General features: G+C 37.3%; 3 protein-coding genes across 4 annotated transcripts; 2 read left to right on the forward strand and 1 right to left on the reverse strand.

Annotated features, from left to right (window-relative positions):
• Positions 1-3,760: 3,760 nt before the first annotated feature.
• LOC137716260 (putative pyridoxal 5'-phosphate synthase subunit PDX2) lies at positions 3,761-6,151 on the reverse strand. 2 transcript variants are annotated; one of them, XM_068455686.2, is made up of 7 exons: positions 5,807-6,151; positions 5,582-5,709; positions 5,412-5,499; positions 5,224-5,297; positions 4,941-5,132; positions 4,205-4,302; positions 3,761-4,136 (listed from the first exon to the last, which is right to left on the reverse strand). In XM_068455686.2, exons 1-7 carry the CDS (start codon positions 5,859-5,861, stop codon positions 4,022-4,024), a joined length of 750 nt encoding a protein of 249 aa, XP_068311787.1. In that variant the 5' UTR covers positions 5,862-6,151; the 3' UTR covers positions 3,761-4,021. The 2 variants fall into 2 exon arrangements, with proteins under 2 accessions (XP_068311787.1, XP_088547469.1); XM_088691343.1 differs by having other exon boundaries at positions 3,839-4,136; positions 4,977-5,132; positions 5,807-5,975.
• Positions 6,152-8,726: 2,575 nt separating this feature from the next.
• On the forward strand, positions 8,727-13,527 carry LOC137715951 (RNA-binding (RRM/RBD/RNP motifs) family protein). Its single transcript, XM_068455319.2, has 13 exons — positions 8,727-8,855; positions 9,339-9,627; positions 9,719-9,790; positions 9,892-10,116; positions 10,299-10,380; positions 10,516-10,692; positions 11,086-11,262; positions 11,381-11,551; positions 11,712-11,799; positions 12,071-12,129; positions 12,561-12,626; positions 12,864-12,951; positions 13,098-13,527. The coding sequence occupies exons 2-12, from the start codon at positions 9,446-9,448 to the stop codon at positions 12,945-12,947; spliced, it is 1,383 nt and encodes a 460-aa protein (XP_068311420.1). The 5' UTR covers positions 8,727-8,855; positions 9,339-9,445; the 3' UTR covers positions 12,948-12,951; positions 13,098-13,527.
• A 497-nt stretch (positions 13,528-14,024) lies between these two features.
• On the forward strand, positions 14,025-17,180 carry GTF2H2 (general transcription factor II H2). The gene is made up of 4 exons (XM_068455577.2): positions 14,025-14,394; positions 14,788-15,249; positions 15,462-15,837; positions 16,630-17,180. The coding sequence occupies exons 1-4, from the start codon at positions 14,119-14,121 to the stop codon at positions 16,776-16,778; spliced, it is 1,263 nt and encodes a 420-aa protein (XP_068311678.1). The 5' UTR covers positions 14,025-14,118; the 3' UTR covers positions 16,779-17,180.
• Positions 17,181-17,286: the final 106 nt, after the last annotated feature.

Consider the following 17,286-nt stretch of genomic DNA (forward strand, 5'->3'; position numbering starts at 1 on the left):
GGGTGAGAAAATGGGACCTTGGTTTGGGGGTGGAAATTTGGGTCTGCTATCCCCCCGCCCCGGATGGATGAGGGAAGGAATTGGGCCGAGGGCCCCAGCTTGCAGCACCTGAACGTGAAGACTGGACAAAGGTGGGCTTCGCGTATTAGATGCAGCAACGTGGAGAGATTGTTTGCGAGCGAGCGCAAAGCAAGCAGCCTTTCTACGACTAGATTCCACTCCAACAGTTTTTTATTGTGTGCCCTAGATTTTTTACCATTGTACGGTTATTTTTTTAAATCCAACTTCTCAAATCTAATTTAATCAAATTTCGATAAAAAGGAGATCCAACGGTCAAATAGTCTAATTAATTCGTCCAAAAAGAATCCAACACCAAAACTCCTTGGAGGAAATTTTATTTGAACCTATATAACATCTTTTTATACTCAACTTAAACTTTAAATGTTAATTGTCTTTTTTACCCTAGTGCATAATTACCATCAAATACAAAATAAATTTAACAATACAACTAAAATTTATCAATAAACCTAAACAAACACCAAAGCACAAACAAATCAACAATAGCAGCAATGGGAGATGCCATAGTGCTGAGATCAAACAAATCAAATGACATGCAGAAGACGATTCTATGGCTCGTTCCTTTGTCTCCTCATGGACTGGTACTAGTATATTTCCTGTGATATATATCAGGCGGAACAACCATGAATCGTTTAAGTTGAAATTGCCGAGGGCTTGGAAATCTTGGGACAATTGGAGCTTTGAAGAGAATAATTATCTCTTTGATCCAACTAACCATCACAAACATATATCATCCTACCTTTATTTTCATCCATGCATGCATGCAGTAAATCAAATTAAAAGATATGAAATTTCATCCAACAAAATACACCCTAAAGATAAATATTCATCCCTAAAAATAGTCAGTTAAATCATGTACTTAATTGATTGATAGTCACAACTAGTGGTGAAGCCAAAATTTGCGAGGACGAAATTCAAAAGAGTGTAAGGTTCAATTGAAGCGGTTGTTTTCACATTAGATAGTGCAAAGTTTTGCATCAATATTCATATTAGAAAATAGTTTCTCCACTAAAGCAGTTGTAAGCAATAATATCAAAGTCAATGTAAGAAACTTAAATTGGCTAGGATTAGATCCTAAAAAATGTTAGGCGCTAATCAAACAGTGGACTGGAACCTAGTAGCTAGGTGCCTAGGCAAGATCTAGGTAGGAGCCTAGATGGATTTAATGACACACCCCGATCGAGATCAGGGCATGCTGGCCGTCATTTCATTTAAATTATCATAAAATAAGCATTAAACAATATTTACAGTGTTATACAATATTTGTAAATAATGTGAGAGTTTAAGATAAATATGGTGGAAGTCTTAAAAGAGAAAATAAAAATACATACAAGAATAAAATTAAAAAAAAAAAAAAAAGGGGAGAAATGGGTTAATAAACCACAAAAAAAAGGTGGGGTTAGAAGGGAAAAAAAAGTGGGGGGTGGGATGGGTAACCAAACAAGTGGGGCAAAAAGATAAAGACCTGAAGAGAAAGATAATACTGGGGTAAGGTGTCAGTACTCAATTTTTACTGACTTAGGTGGCCCAATAATTGTCCAACACCTATCTTTAAAACTCACTCAAATTCTTGCTATCCTAATAACCAAACGGATAATATTTGCCTACTAATAAGTCAGTAAACAATTATTACTGACTATTATATAGCTTAATAGAAATGCTACACCTGTCCATTTGATTGCTCCAAGCTCCTGCTACTTTGATAACCAAGCATCTTACTTGCTCCCATAACCTGATAACCAAACTGTGGACCAAAAAATAATCGAGAAAAATATGGAGGCGACACGTGGATTCTTAGGTAAAAAAATAAAATTACCCTCGAGGCACATCAGAACTCCTACACGCAAGTAGCGGACAATCACGACTCAATCAAGGTCAAAAGTGACCAAAATAGGTATTTATTCAAAACCTATTTCATCCATCCTCGTCAAATCCTCCCCACAAGGTAACCTTCAATTATTTATTCAAAATAGGATTAATTATCTAAATTAATTGATTAATTTCCTAGTTGATTGCAATATATTATTTTGACATAATACGCTTCTGTCCGAAGGGTCTGAACCAATTGGGTTTTCCGGTGAGGGAAAGGGCTGAACCAGAGCTCCGGTCATGTTTTCCGGCAAGGGTAGTGGCGGCCGCTACTACTCACCCTCACGTGGCTTCGCCACTGGTCACAACCAGAGAGAGGATTTTAACTTAAACCAAAGCAGGAAGAAAAATAAGAATAAAGAAACAATAGCATTTAGAATTTAGATTCAGACCATTTGAAAACAAACAAAAAAACCCCTAAACTAGTGCGACAAGCTTTTTGCAATATGATTGCAAGGACAATCATATTGTTTGAATTAAGAATTTGTCCACTTTTTCATAGTCCTAACTTGAAATGGACTTCTCTTTGCAAATTTTGGGTTTTTATTTCTAAATGAGTGTACGGATAAATCTACCAATTGAATTAGGTTTGTGAGGGTAATTTAGGTAGTAAATATGGTTTAAAGAGATATTGATGGTTTAATTAAAGTTAATATGGGTGAAAATAGTAAGTTGGATGTAAAAAAAGATTATATGGGTTCAAATAAAATTTCCTTCAAAATACCCATCCAACTAAAAATATCTCCACACTTTTTATTCAGAATTTGAATATTTTTTACATCAAAATGTTCCTAAAATTAAACAAGATAGATTATTAAAAAAATCATAATAAATCCAAAATCCAAAATTATTGGTACAAAAGTACAAAAGTTTAACAAATTAGAATTTTGGGTTGGAGATAGCCTAAGTGTATGGTAACTCTATCAAGTTCAATATCTCTTCGAGTAATCATTTTGACCACGTTTTTTTTCTTGGGGTGTGATATCCACACACCCCATTTTACTTCTCATACACCTTTTTAATTTTCGACCGTCGGATCAGATGAATTGAAGAAGATCAACGGACATAAATTATCAAGGGATGTGTGATGAGTAAAATAAGGTTTGTGGATAGCACACCCCTTTTTCTTCCTTGACCAACCCCTCCTTACAAAGGTTGTCAACCAGGATAATGAAAGTAAGCACATTTGGAGAGATATTTTGCTCACCATTTCATTCAACAATCCTGTAGATTCTTTCCACTCCCCTTATTTGCAAACTCCGTGAATCAGAAATACCCTTTCTCATCATTTCTGAGAAGAGGTTTCAGTGCATCAATAATTAAAGTATCCTTACAAAGACCATCAATGATCGTGCTATAAATAATTAGGTAAGGTTTGCAAGTTCCCTCTTCCATCTTCTTAAGCAATTGATTGTTACCTTTCATGCGAAGTCCCTTGACTAAGGTGCCGAAAGTAATCACAACCAGCTTGCAGTTACTACTCTCCAACATTTTATTGAAAAGTTGTGCTGCTTCGGTCACTCTATCCTCAAGAAGAAAGCCGCAGATTAGAGTGTTGAAGGTCGTGAAAACAACAATTAATGATGATGTTTAGAACATAAATACGAGGACGATCCCGAAACCTTATTCAAACTGATCCCAATAATTGATTGAAGCGGACAACGCAAGGCAGAGAACGCGTTTGAAACATTTCGTCGAACACATTGAGGGCATCCTCAAGATTAGTGACTTTCGCAAGGCATTGGTCTTGGTGGGGGAAGTTTTTGGGGTTTAGCCTATGGTAATTTGATATTTAACTACTTACTGCACGAGAGAAAGTAATATCCTCAACATTTATTCAAAGGATTCAAAGGAAACTTCCTTTCAACTGTGTTATTGTATATACACCATCTGAAATGCAGAACGGATTATCTGCCTTAAAACTAAACCATTCACCCGAAAGACTACTTGTCCACCATCAAAGACCTTTAACAGATATCGTACATCAACATCCGCCAACGGAAAAACAGACTCTAAAAAGTAAGGAATTCAACAAAATGCACGGAAGAAAACCTTAACACTTGTCTGTCTGCCACTATTGAAATATAGGGAGGTCAATCTTTGTTTGTTGGTTTAAACTTAGATCTGCTCCAACAGCAACGATGCCTCCTTGTCCGGTTTCAGTTGACATCTTCAAGAAGTAACTATGCCTGCGATATTAAATACTTAGAACCTCGTGTGAATTTAGGAGAATGGCTGACAGAGTAAGCATATTTACCATCGAGTGTCTGCTGTCAATTCAGGATGGAAGGCAGTCGCCAGCAAATTCTTTTGTCGAACTGCTACAATCACTTTATTCTCAGGCACAGGATTCTCCTGAAATATCAAAAACTAATAAGAAAATAGCAATGAAAGAAGGTAAATATATGTCAGCAGCATGCCATCATTGGTAATTTCATCTTAGACGAATGATACTCTGGTTTTGTATAGCAATATAACTGCATATTTGCACACCAGTACAGAAGGTTTGATAGTGTCTCTTCTCTTTGCTATATACAGCAGAAGCAGTGTTACTGACAACACATGACATAACCAGGTTTGTGATTGGTGATTGTACGAGCCCAAAACTAAGCGAGATGATATAACCGTACCCATGTACATAACAAATTAGTGTATCTAATTCCAGTCAACAACTTTCAATCGTAGACATATGTTTCAGGCAAGACCAGAAGAAATTTACCGCTTCTCGGATAAGAAAATGAACTTTTGATCATAACTTGCTCCACTATCATAAACTTGCAAACTAACTACCCTATTTTAGAAAGAGATGATGAACTTGTTCTGATACGATAAGTATTTCAACTCCTTCCAAAACAAGTCTTATGTTTTACAAGGAAATATGGTTACTGAAGAAGCAAATAGAGCTGCCAACTTAAACGAAACAAATGAGGCTTGACCAAAGACTGATTATATAACAGTATAACCGGTAAAAAATTTATGGACAGAAGAAAAACCTCTTGAGCTTCAACAGCAGAATTTGAATCTACCACCTTATTAGATGGAACAGGATAATCAGCCAGCACTTCAACTTCTGGTCCTACGTCAAGGATAGCGGGAGCACGGATGAAAACTCCACGAAATACTTGAGGACCACCTTCCGTAGAAGCAAGCTCTGGTACTGCAAGTTCAGCCTCAAAGCTCTGAATCTGCAAGTTTTTGGTTTACCAAAAGCAAAACAATTACCACATTGAATATCGAAATCACGTAAACTTGAGAACAGAGAAGTGAGTGCATTACCTGACTGCCAAAGAAGTTTCTGTGGACGGTGCAATCTAGGCCGCCAACAAGTTCCTGTCCTCCTATTTTCTGTCCTGAAAGGTGAAAAACATGCCACTCGTCTCATCACATTTATAAAAACAATTGAACATATCAACAACTTAAGGGATTGATAACGGCAACGAAAGAAAGAAGGAACATGAACGTGCCTGTAGCTTTGTTGGCTAAGAAAATAAGACCTGCACAGGTCCCCCAAACAGGCTTCCCCATTTTAACAAACTCACGCAGAGCAGGAAACTGTCAACAAAATAAACCAATATGAAACAGAGGAACAAATCAAAACAAACCCAGAGGCAGAGAGAGAAAGAGAGAGAAAGACCAGGTTGTGGTACTCAGCGAGCTTAGCCATGGTGGTGCTCTCCCCTCCAGGGATTATAAGGGAGGCCACGGTTTCAAGCTGCTCTGGCTTCCTTATCTCCACGCCCTTCACCCCAAGCCTTCTCAGAGCTACAACACACACAAACAGACGCACAGGGCATCAGAAAAACATAGTCCAATGATATCGAATGCATTTGCTACGAGAGAGGAGGCAAAAATGGAGTGCCTGCTATGTGTTCGTTGAAAGACCCCTGAAGAGCCAGAACGCCGACGAGGGCCATTTTTGCTCCAAGCCGCACAGAATTTGGGTTGAACGAAAGATGGGATCGAGGGAAAGAGAAAAGGCGTAAGGCGATTGAGCGCACTGGTCTGGCGGCTCTGGCCTCTCGTTTACCGAGTGGGCTCCACTTTGGGCCGTTTTAATAATAATATTTCACTTGATTTCTCAGCCCATGTTTTAGGAAATACTGAAATCCAAATGTTGAAATTGGAAATATTGAGATTCAAAACTTGAAGAGAATTCTGATTTGAGTTCTTGACTGCACCTTTTTTTCAATGACTTGATTATTATATGGAAGGAGTCTATTAGTCGTCTACCAGTCTAGATTTAAGGGTGGGCACTTAGAACTAAAAGCTGAAACCGAAACACGAATTCAATTGAACTGCATTGGACAATTCTATTTTTGCGATTTTGAAACGATTTTGGTTCAAAACTGAACGGCAATATGAAAAAGATCAATTAATAAAAATCAACAATGATGTGTAGAGATAAAAATAGATGTGTAAACAGCGATATCACATGAAAAACGATTTTGTTTCAGTTTTGAACATCTAAAACCTCACCGAGACTGAACCGTACTACAAAAATTAAATAAATATTTAATTTCACACCAGTATTAGGTAATTTATATTGTAGGTTTTCTTTGTTTTGTTTTTTCAATGTGTTTTGTTGCTTTTGTTAACTAATGTAATTTATATTGCTTATGTATTTGTATTATGTAGAGGTGGCCATTTTGAATTCAAGTATCGCATCTCTTACTCTTAACTCATAACCACAACAACAAGTTCCAAGGCATCTCAAGCTTCTAGTTCACAAGGTTCAATGGCTTCTCATCCATCAAATTCAATTTCACAAGGTCCAAGGTCCTCCCAAGTATCATCTTCTCAAGCTCGTTCAAAAATTCAAGGGCCTCTTAACCTTCGAAGAGTAAGTGTCCAAAAGGAAAAGGAAAGAGAAATGGTTGAACGATGCAAAGTAGTGACTTAAAAGTTGAAGCACCAAAACCTTTTTGTAGAATTGCATGAACCATTTATGTTTTCGGGTTATACTACTAATCTCATTAGGCATTTTGTCTTGAAGTTTGTTTGACCTTTAGTTTTAGTGTGGTAAACTTAACTTTTTCAATTGGGTATTACTAAAGTAATGCCATAAGGCATTTTGATGTTGAACTTTATTTCAAGTTCAATTTTAGTGAGGTGTTCAAGAATTTTTTTCAATTGGGTTATATTAATAGCATAAAGCATTTAGTTTGCAAAACCAAAACTGTTTGAAATCAAACCGAACTGCAACCAAATGGTTTGGTTTCATTTCTGTTCAAGCTTCAAAACTGCACCGGAAAAAAATAGTATTAATGATATTTAATCTGCTTCCATTTTCTCGCAAGCTGAACAAGGTGTAACAATCTGACCATTCACACTCCACTTAAGCATTTCAAAAGACAACTGCTTTGATCTGAAATGCAACAAGTTTCTACACACTGTTTGGATTCTAAGAGAATGATTTTGCTTTCGAATCACTCTTCGAAAAGATTTAAGAAAAGGCGAAAGGAAGTGAAGGGTTACAAGTGGGTTCTTCTAGTAGATAGGACATTTCTCTTCAACTCAGTGCATCTCAAGATCAAACTCTCTTTTCTGTAATTTTGATGATTAGAGAGATTGAAATGTTATAAATCACATGCTTGCTACCTAATTCAATACTTTTGAAAATAAAAATTGCCTTGGTGTGACAACGCAAGCGGTTGACGATATGATGTAGCACTTGAGATGGTCCAAATACTGTGCTTCTTCAACAGGTTTCACAATCTCAAAAGTGGCTCTGTCACTCGATAGATTAAATAAATAACACAAAAGTTGTTCTATCACTCGATAGATTAAATAAATAACACATATCATACATCACTAGACCGAGCATGAACGAATTGCTACCTGAATTGGACTCGTCGGTGGAAGAACTTGCTCCAATACAACATTCGAGGGAAGGAAATATACAAATGAACTTTCCAATTTTAGATTCGAATTTCGTAAATTGCTAGTTCTATTCTAAATATAATCATTTCATTTTTTTTTAACGATCCTATATTATTAGAAGGCTAAAAAGGTAGGATTCCTTAAAATTATGATAATTTAAATTTCACTTGCTAAACTAATCAAAGTTATACATCAACAACATATCAATATTAAATCAGATGTAGGAACTAAAATTAAATATGGAGCAATTAGATATCAACGATATTTTAAAAGAACTGATCATTTCAGCAATTGAGATTTTTTTTTTTTTTAACAAACGATATTATCTACTCTAAAAGGAAGGGGGTAGGCTTAGTCTTACAATGAGCTAGTAATATTGTGGTTCAAATTTTCCTTTGGAAACAATTGAGATTTTAAAAGTGATTATTTTGAATAATTTTTCAAACAAAGACCTTTTATTTGTAGGACTCGGTTAGAAGTGCTTTTAAAATGACTGAAAGTGTTTTTGAGTTAAAAATCACTCTTAGTGCTTCACATAACTGTTATTTCTCCAAAATGCACTTGGAGAAAATTTTCTAGTCACTTGTATTTTTACTAAAAATCCTTTTTTTTTTTTTTTTTGGAAAGTGTTATTCGCATACTTATTTTTATCTCTGACACACCCTTATTAATGTTGACTAATGATCTCCTTCAATTCATTCAATCTGACGGTCAAAATTTAAAAGAGGTCTGTAAGAAGTAAAAATAAATGTGAGAATAGTACTATTTTATTTTTCTAAAACAACCCTAAAAATTTATTTTAAAAGAATTTTCACAAAAAACGATTTTAATTCCAATCAATTTAGAACTATTTATTTGACCAAAAAAATAAAATAAAACTATTTAAACTAAAAAAAAATTTAATAAAAAAGGAAAAGAAAGAAAACTATGCAAAGTCTGAGAGAGGTAGAGGTTCCAACACAAACCGTCGCGCGTTATATCGGTGCACGTATGAACTCGGAACTCTCCACATTTGTCTGTGGCAAAAGGTATGAAATCCTCTCGCTCATGGCTCTTTAGCTTCGGCTTCTTCTACATTGTATTCCTGAGCTAGCCTCCCTCCTGGGTTCTTTAATCCTCTATCAAAATCTTACCTTTGGCGTTTGAGGTGTTTCCACAAGCAGCATAGCGCGGGGTTAAATTGAAGGGCCGGATTTCAGGCTTCAAAAATTTAGTGTCTAAACCCAAAAAACTTGATTAGCTTTGTTTGATATTGATTATGATGAAAATTATTTGCTAAGATTCTAGTTCCAAACCCTTGATTAAATTTATCTAATGCTGATTTTATGCGATATGGTGTTCATGTTAAATGTAGTTTGAACAGTTCATGGAGTGATATTAGGTTAAATTTGGGGCTAAATTTGATTTTTTATAATCATGGTGGTGAAGGGTTGTGAGAAGCAAGTTCTTTTTGTTAATTGCCAAATGGGTTTTTCTCGTTCGTCGAAAATTCACATGGTTTTCATGAATAGGTATTGGGGAAGCAAGAAATTTTGGCTGGAGCAGCCGGTTTCGGTTGCAAGGATTACGTCTTCAACCCTTGTGTTTAACCAAACCCACAAGTTCTTTGAGAGTTGAGATGCAGCAGCAGCAGCAATACCACCACCACTTGGGTTTTGAAGAATCACCAAGTGGAAGCAGTGGGGCTAGGGTGAGCTTATTGATTCGTCACCTTCCAGAAGCTATTTCTGAGGAGACTCTGTTTCGGCTGTTGTCCCACTATGGTGCTTCTTCTGTTCGCTCGTGCGCTGCTACTGGCCGGTCAATTCTTGCTTCTCCTTCTGAATTGTTATTGTTCCTGTGTTTTTTTCTTTTGCTCCCCTCGCTATAATCTATATGCATATACTCACAGGCTGAGGAACTGCGCATTTGTGGATTTCCAAAACGAAGGCTTGGCGTACCAGGCACAACGCCAGTTAAATGGGTATCACAAGCACTGTCATATACTCATTTTCTTGCATTGCAGTCACATTGTCACGTTATGTTACTAATTGGTTTGTAGCATTGTTTTCTTTGTTTGGGTAGGCTGAGGTTTCTTGGTAAGGTCTTAAAAGTAGAGAGAGCAGCTGCCAATAATGATAAGCCATCACAGGCTTCTAACAACGATTCTATTTCTGTAAACCCCACTTCCAAACCATCGTTGGTCCACAATCCTACCATCAAGATAGAGGCTGAAAAAGTTGAGGTCTCAAGATCAGAGCCCATTGCTCCGAGGCTTGGTGTAGACTATCCCTTTCCTCCTCACCTCGAGTATGTTATTCGACTCCACTTCTTCAAATTATTAAAACATATTTTATGAGGGTCCTCCTGTATTTGAGAAATTTATCTGTATGTTTGTTAGTCTGTTACTCATATGTTAATGTGGATGGGAAGTTATATCTCTAGTGTACCCTCCAATAGGTTTAAAATGATTTGATTTTTATATATTACAGGTACGCTTACCCGCCACCAGATGGAAATATTCTAACCAACATTGTAAATGCTCTTATAGCTGTACCTCGCTTTTATACACAGGTTCTCTCTAATCTCAAACAAAACTAATGTAACAGTGCACTAAGATCTCATAATTTGAATGTGTACCTTGTTTTTATCTAGTCAGTGAGACATATTTTGGGCCATATTATCTAAGACTTGCACTCTGAATTGTAGGTTTTGCACTTGATGAACAAAATGAACATACCAGCTCCATTTCGTATGGCTCTTCCCTCTCCACCACTACCACCCTCAGTACCCGTGCCACTTCCACCACCTCCCCCACTTCTAGCCGAAAAGCCTTGCTCGGCTGATTTATCAAGTGAAGAGTCAGAAATGGAGTCTTCGGATGAGGTAACTTCATAGGTTGCCAAGTCTTCCTTTGATAACTATTTATGTTTTCTTCTTTAAGTTTGCACTCGTGAATGCGTGAGAGGAAGAGAGGGGTACCACCATGGTTTCAAGTATGAGAATTAAGAACAATCCAAACCCAACACACACCACCCTCCCCTCCCCTCCCCCCCCCCCCCCCCCCCCCCCCCCCCCCCCCCCCCACCACCACCAAAAGCATCTGGAACACATATATGCACTTGTTAAGTGCACATTGAACTATGAGACGTGAAATCATTTCATACATCCACATTTGGATTATTATGTCAAAAAGAAGAAAAATTACTCTACCTGTCTAATTTTCTAATTTCTTTAAAGTTTATACATCCCTTGAGACTTTGAATTGAATGTTATCAGGAAGTCAAGGAAAAATCCTATAGCAGAGCTTTTAGTGGACGGAAGCGTATTAAGCGGGAAGCTATTGTTGGTCCTGCAGTTGATAAAGATGTAGCTCATGAAGATGTTGGATTGAAATCGGCCACTCTTATCCCAAAGGAGATTCCAATGATAAAAAAGAAGAATCCTATCGTACAGGTCTTTAATCTTTTTTTTATAGGAAGAGGTCATTTACTTTTCAAGATGAATGGTCATCTTTGTCGGTTGGTCTCTTATGCCTAGCTATTTTTCATATATTCTTCTTGGATTGTTGCAGATAAAAATTGCACCAAAAGTTGTTGCTAATGAAAATAAAGATGATGGCATTACTGAAGACTCAGAGCATCCAGAAAATGAGAGTGCAGATATCAACACTTTTGCAACTCCAGAAGAACTGGAAAAAGGAAAATTGCCTCCAGAAGAAATATTATCACTGCCAATGTTTAAGGTACCAATTTGACATTTGGCTCTATTTTGGTAGACGGCCTTGCTGTATGGAGTCTGAAGCAATGCCTAGTCATAAAAATTATATATGAACTTTGAGGGAAAAATTTAGGTGACTTGTGAAAAAAGATATTTAATACAGAGATCTTACTTGGAATCTGCAGAACTATGCAGCTGGGAATCCGGCCTCGGTGTTGTATATAAAGAACTTGGCAAAGGATATTGTTGCTGATGACTTATATTACATATTTGGTGAGCTCACAGTTATGATGAACTCTATATAACTTATTTTAGTTTTCTTAAACAGTATGTTAGAAATCTTAGTTCTCTGCAAGTATTTATGCCGAGATATCCTAAAGAGTAGTATTGAAGAAGTGATCCTTTACATGTGAATTCTCTTCACATTTTTTTGGTGTCCAAACGGTAGAAATCACTCCAATTTTCCAGGTCCAAGAATTGTTAAACTGTCTCGCACCTAGGTTTAACCATTCTAAACTACTGTAATACTGTTGTTATGCCGTAGGGTCATTATTTGGAAGCATTGATGCAGCCAAATCTGGTCTCAGCGTGAAGCTCATGCAGGTGAGATCTCTTGATCACCTTTATGCTTCCAAGTCAACGTTTGTTCCTTTACATATTTGATTACCAATGCTGTCCTAAGTTACTCTCTTTGTACATCAAGGATAGCTGAAATATTTCAATGGAACAAGAAAAAAAGTGGAAAGATAGAAAACTAGGATGAGTTATGGGCTCAGTTTGAGAAAAATATGGGGGACTATGAGGTTGGAATGAGACGTTTACACTGACTTATGAAGAAAGCATCTAATAAACTTTAAGGTGTTCATGTATAAATTCGAATGCCTTGAGAAAGACTTGTTGTCATGAAGATTTCATTCCTTATGATGTGTCTGTGGCATGTTATATTATCTTGAAAGGTGGCTTTTGCCAATCTTTGCATCTGCTTCAAGTGCTTTCCTACCAGCAAAAGCTGAAGGTAATATTTTGGATTGCAGGAAGGAAGAATGAGAGGCCAAGCTTTTGTGACATTTCCATCAGTTGAACTAGCACATTATGCTTTGGTATGCCCCTCTGATCTCAATTAATAGTTGCTGTACAATTGGTATCAAGATGATCTTGGTGCTCGTCTGCTAGTTTTATGACGATTTCATAGGTCTTGACGGATTTTTAATTGCATCCAGTGTACGCAGTTTTGCTTACCATTCAAGCAGATATCTGTAGTCCCTTTGTTATCTTGCTTTTTCGTTGAAGCATGGATAAAATTACTCATTTGTTATACCATTATACCTTCGTTTCAGAATCTAGTAAATGGGTATGTGTTCAAAGGCAAACCAATGATCATCCAGTTTGGCCGGAATCCTGCAGCTGGGAAAGCGAATTAAAATGGTGAACTATCTGTGGACGTTCTGAATTTAATCCACCATGTTATCAGTTTACTGAATTTAATCACCTGCAACATTGCGAGTAATCAGCACCCTCAGTTTACCAAAATCAATAGATTTATATCATGCAATCATATTCTTCTCTTTCAGAAATTGGCTGGGAGTGAGGTTTTCTCCAGAACTCCTCGAGCACGAATCTCCGGTGGTACAGAAGAAAGAAACTGTAATTTGTTGCCACCCATGCAACTAAAGTGGACTGAGAGCTGGTGGTTCTGAAAAGGTTGAAGTTACATGCCCAGATGGTCTCTGCTAGGCATCCTGCATCAGCTCAAAAGTTTTCCACATCAGAATGCTTCTCATGTCTTGGACTCTTGGCTTAAGAGTTAAAACTAACTAGTAGAGAAAGTTGGTTTCAAAAGAAATGAATTGCTTTCTTTTCAGAGTAGAAGGGTTGGTTATCAAATATCAATCAAGTTAAATAACTAAGAAAACATAGTTTTTTGTAACTTTTATATTGAAGTTACACAATGTGTCAGTTATAATTGGGTGTAAAATTCATCATTTGAGAGGATCGAACCAATAACACACTGTAACATACGAGTGAAAAGAAAACTACTAAATTGTAGTGACTAATGGCAAAAAAAAAAGGTATAAATTTACCCAAAAAATCATTTCGAAAAAATGAAAGAAATAAAATTTCCTTTTGGGGTTCTGACAAAAGTCAGAATTTGTAAATGGACATAGACTCATTTGTTTGAATTTATAAACATAGAAATTTAAAATTTTTGCGTGGCAAAAAAATTGAAATTTGGGACCTCTAATCCCAAAAATAAATTTTACTTAAATGGATATTATTTCTAAATGTCTATGAGTGAGAGTTTAAAGATTGAAATTTAACAATAACAAATTTCATTTCTAAATTTCTATGAATAAGAGTTTAAAAATAACAAATTTCATATTCAAATTTATTATTTGTTAGGTTAGTTAAACAAGAAAATTTATAAATTTGTAAAAATTTCCGTCATTTTAAAATTATTTGATAATCTTAAAGAAAAAGACAAAAATGCCCAGCAATTTGGGTACATAATTATGAACCGGTGGGCGTCTCTGCGTCTCCGTGCTGTGGGTCTCATCACTCCAACAGCCACAGCAAATCAAGGTCAATCGAACCATGAACAACGGCGAACAAAGACGCCTAAACGGAGAAGCTGAGGAAGACGAAGACGACGACGACGCAAACAATGGTGGCCTCGCTGCCTGGGAGCGAGCTTACGCCGACGAGAGGTCGTGGGAGTCTCTGCAAGAGGACGAGTCCGGGCTTCTCCAGCCCATTGATAACCAGTCCCTCAAACATGCCCAATACCGCCGCCGCCTTCGCGCCGCCTCCACTGCCCGAATCCAAAAGGGTCTCATTCGTTATCTTTTCATTGTTATCGACCTCTCTAAGGTATCTGATTCCTGTTTGCTTGTTGCCCTTAGGAAATTTTATTCAATTTTGCTAGGTCTGCCATCTCAGAGAGAGAGAGAGAGATGTTAGCTTATTTATACTATTTTTGTGGTTTGATCTGCAGGAATTTGTTTTTCTGAAACCTTTGTTTGGTAAAGTTTGGAGCTTTAATTGATTTCAAGTGAAATGACTATATTTTTGTACTGCCATTTTTCGGATTGATGAACTTAGCTTGGGCAGCCAATGATATCGTTTATATAATCCTCAGTCAATAACGAAAATGGTGTATTAAGATACATGGATGCAGAAGTTTTCTGTGACAGTTCTTGTGCAATGTATTTACTTTATATGTGATGAAAAATTGTTACATCTGGTTTCGTTTGATGTCTGAAGGCAGCTGCAGAAATGGATTTTCGACCAAGCCGAATGGGGGTCATTGCGAAACATGTTGAGGCTTTCATAAGAGAGTTTTTCTACCAGAATCCGCTTAGTCAAGTTGGCCTGGTGACTGTAAAAGATGGTGTTGCTCATTGCTTAACGGATCTTGGTGGCAGTCCCGAGTCTCATGTTAAAGCTTTGATGGGTAAACTGGAATGCTCTGGTGACTCGTCCCTACAGAACGCATTGGATCTTGTACATGGGTATCTTAATCAGATTCCATCATATGGTCATAGAGAAGTATTGATCTTATATTCAGCTCTCAGTACCTGTGATCCTGGAGATATAATGGAAACTATCCAGAAGTGTAAGAAATCCAAAATTAGGTGCTCGGTTATCGGTCTTTCAGCAGAAATTTTCATATGCAAACATCTGTGCCAAGAAACCGGTGGCTTGTACTATATTGCATTGGATGAGGTGAGTTCATCTAAGTAAACCCTACAATGTCAAACTACATGAGAATGAATAACCAAAAATAATCAACAGAGTTAAAGTTGTCGTAGAAACTGCCGAGTGATCTTTTGTTTTGCACGTAAAAGATTTAAGATTTTCATCGACGGTTATTATTGGAATTGACCTACAAAATTCGTTTTTATAACATTGGTTCTGATATGTTTCTTCTTGTGTAGGCACACTTAAAAGAGTTGATATTGGAACATGCACCTCCACCTCCAGCAATAGCAGAATTTGCAATTGCTAACTTGATAAAGATGGGCTTCCCACAAAGAGCAGCAGAGGGCTCTGTGGCCATTTGTTCATGTCACAAGGAGGCAAAGGTAGGAGCTGGATACACTTGTCCTAGGTGCAAGGCTCGCGTTTGTGAGCTACCTACAGAATGTCGCATTTGTGGGCTGACACTCATTTCTTCCCCTCATTTAGCAAGGTCTTATCATCATCTCTTTCCCATTGTACCTTTTGACGAGGTCTCTCTTTCACTACTAATTGATCAACAAAACAAGTTCCCTAGAGCTTGTTTCGGCTGCCAACAAAACCTTCTCGGTCCCGGTAAGTATGTATGTACATAAATAGATACTTTGGAGCTTTTGGAATAAATTTGATAGCACTGCACTGCAGTATATTTTTGTTTTCTTGTGAAATGTTGTAGATGTAGGTTAGTCGTGTCTTTTATGATTGTTTTGCTGTCATTATTGAAACAAGTGCATATGAAGAGACGAAAAGAATCCACTAACCAAAGACAACATGATCTCCAAAACAACCGTATGAATGAAATACTAAGTTCACAATCTAAAAGCTTAGCTATAGCTGTAATTAGATTGGACGGATTTAGCTTCAATGTATTCTCTTTCGGGGAAGATATCTACAGACCAGGCAATATTCTTGATGTGAATTACATGGTTCAATTCTATTAAACATCGGCCTTATTGTCTGACAGAAGTTACGCAAGTCTGATAAGGAAGCTGGGGACCGTAGTGTTTTGGTTGTTTTATTGCAACGTGTTAGCAGATGCTCCCTTAGAAGCAGCAGCATGAAGCTGCTTGTGACTGTAGGAATAATAAGATACTTAAAGGGAGAATAAGAGAATAAAAGGCCTTTTCTTATCCCGCCAAAGAGATTCGGTAATAGAAAAGGAAAGAGAGAGAATTACAAGTGAAAAGATGAACCTGGAAACATTACTTTTAAAATCACAGGCAAAACCTTGCCTCTTAAACGTATATCCAAGTTATTCCTTGATGTCATATGTAAATCTTGCCTTTGTTTTCAGTTTCTGTACCAGGCCTGTGTAACAGGTGAGATCGCCTCCCTATCTTACATTTGTTTTCACTGTATCTGACACAGGAAACAAGCCTGGCCTTCGGGTCGCTTGCCCAAAATGCAAACAGCACTTCTGCCTTGAATGCGACATATACATTCATGAAAGCTTGCATAACTGCCCAGGTTGTGAGAGCACTAGGCGTTCCAGGATTCCAAATATAAATGAAGGATGAAGTACAGTGGATTTTAATACGATGCTGCCTCCACATATGCGCCGGTCTCGCACTTCTCTCCGTGGTACCCGAACGTATGACCTGGCTACTGTCACGGGTGCTAGTTGTTCACAGCAAGCATCTACCGTGGTGGCTTTGGGGAGTCCGCGATCCTTTCATCAAACGTTGCAAGAGAAAAAACAGTAGTGTTTACAGTACCATGAATCTGAGTTTCAAGAATTATTGACATATCGATAGTTTTAAGAAACAGAGGAATTTTTCTGATTTTTCGCCTTAATTCCAGTTGGAGAGATTTGTTACTGCTAACTTCTTAGAGGGGTATTTGTACTTGGATAGACCTGACTTCTTAAGATTGCTGCTGTCCGCCTTGGTTTTGATTGGAAGAGAATGGCATTTTTCCGACCTGTTTGTCGATAATTTTTAGATATGAATGGCAAGTTTGGTATCAATTTATTGCTGGCTCTTCCTTGCCACAAATACCATTGTGTCGAAAACGGACTCAAACGGT

The sequence above is a fragment of the Pyrus communis genome, chromosome 3 (genome assembly GCF_041283825.1).
Source record: "Pyrus communis isolate YQ-2024b chromosome 3, ASM4128382v1, whole genome shotgun sequence".
In the NCBI taxonomy this organism is placed as follows: Eukaryota; Viridiplantae; Streptophyta; class Magnoliopsida; order Rosales; family Rosaceae; genus Pyrus; species Pyrus communis.

Coding starts and splice junctions, on each gene's coding strand:
- LOC137716260 (XM_068455686.2), bottom strand. CDS start 5,861: ATGGCCCTCGTCGGCGTTCTGGCTCTTCAGGGGTCTTTCAACGAACAC. Junction 5,710..5,806: donor TTTCAACGAACACATAGCAG/GCACTCCATTTT, acceptor TGTGTGTTGTAG/CTCTGAGAAGGCTTGGGGTG. Junction 5,298..5,411: donor CTTAGCCAACAAAGCTACAG/GCACGTTCATGT, acceptor TTCACCTTTCAG/GACAGAAAATAGGAGGACAG.
- LOC137715951 (XM_068455319.2), top strand. CDS start 9,446: ATGCAGCAGCAGCAGCAATACCACCACCACTTGGGTTTTGAAGAATCA. Junction 9,791..9,891: donor GCACAACGCCAGTTAAATGG/GTATCACAAGCA, acceptor TTGTTTGGGTAG/GCTGAGGTTTCTTGGTAAGG. Junction 10,381..10,515: donor TACCTCGCTTTTATACACAG/GTTCTCTCTAAT, acceptor TCTGAATTGTAG/GTTTTGCACTTGATGAACAA.
- GTF2H2 (XM_068455577.2), top strand. CDS start 14,119: ATGAACAACGGCGAACAAAGACGCCTAAACGGAGAAGCTGAGGAAGAC. Junction 15,250..15,461: donor ACTATATTGCATTGGATGAG/GTGAGTTCATCT, acceptor CTTCTTGTGTAG/GCACACTTAAAAGAGTTGAT. Junction 15,838..16,629: donor ACAAAACCTTCTCGGTCCCG/GTAAGTATGTAT, acceptor TATCTGACACAG/GAAACAAGCCTGGCCTTCGG.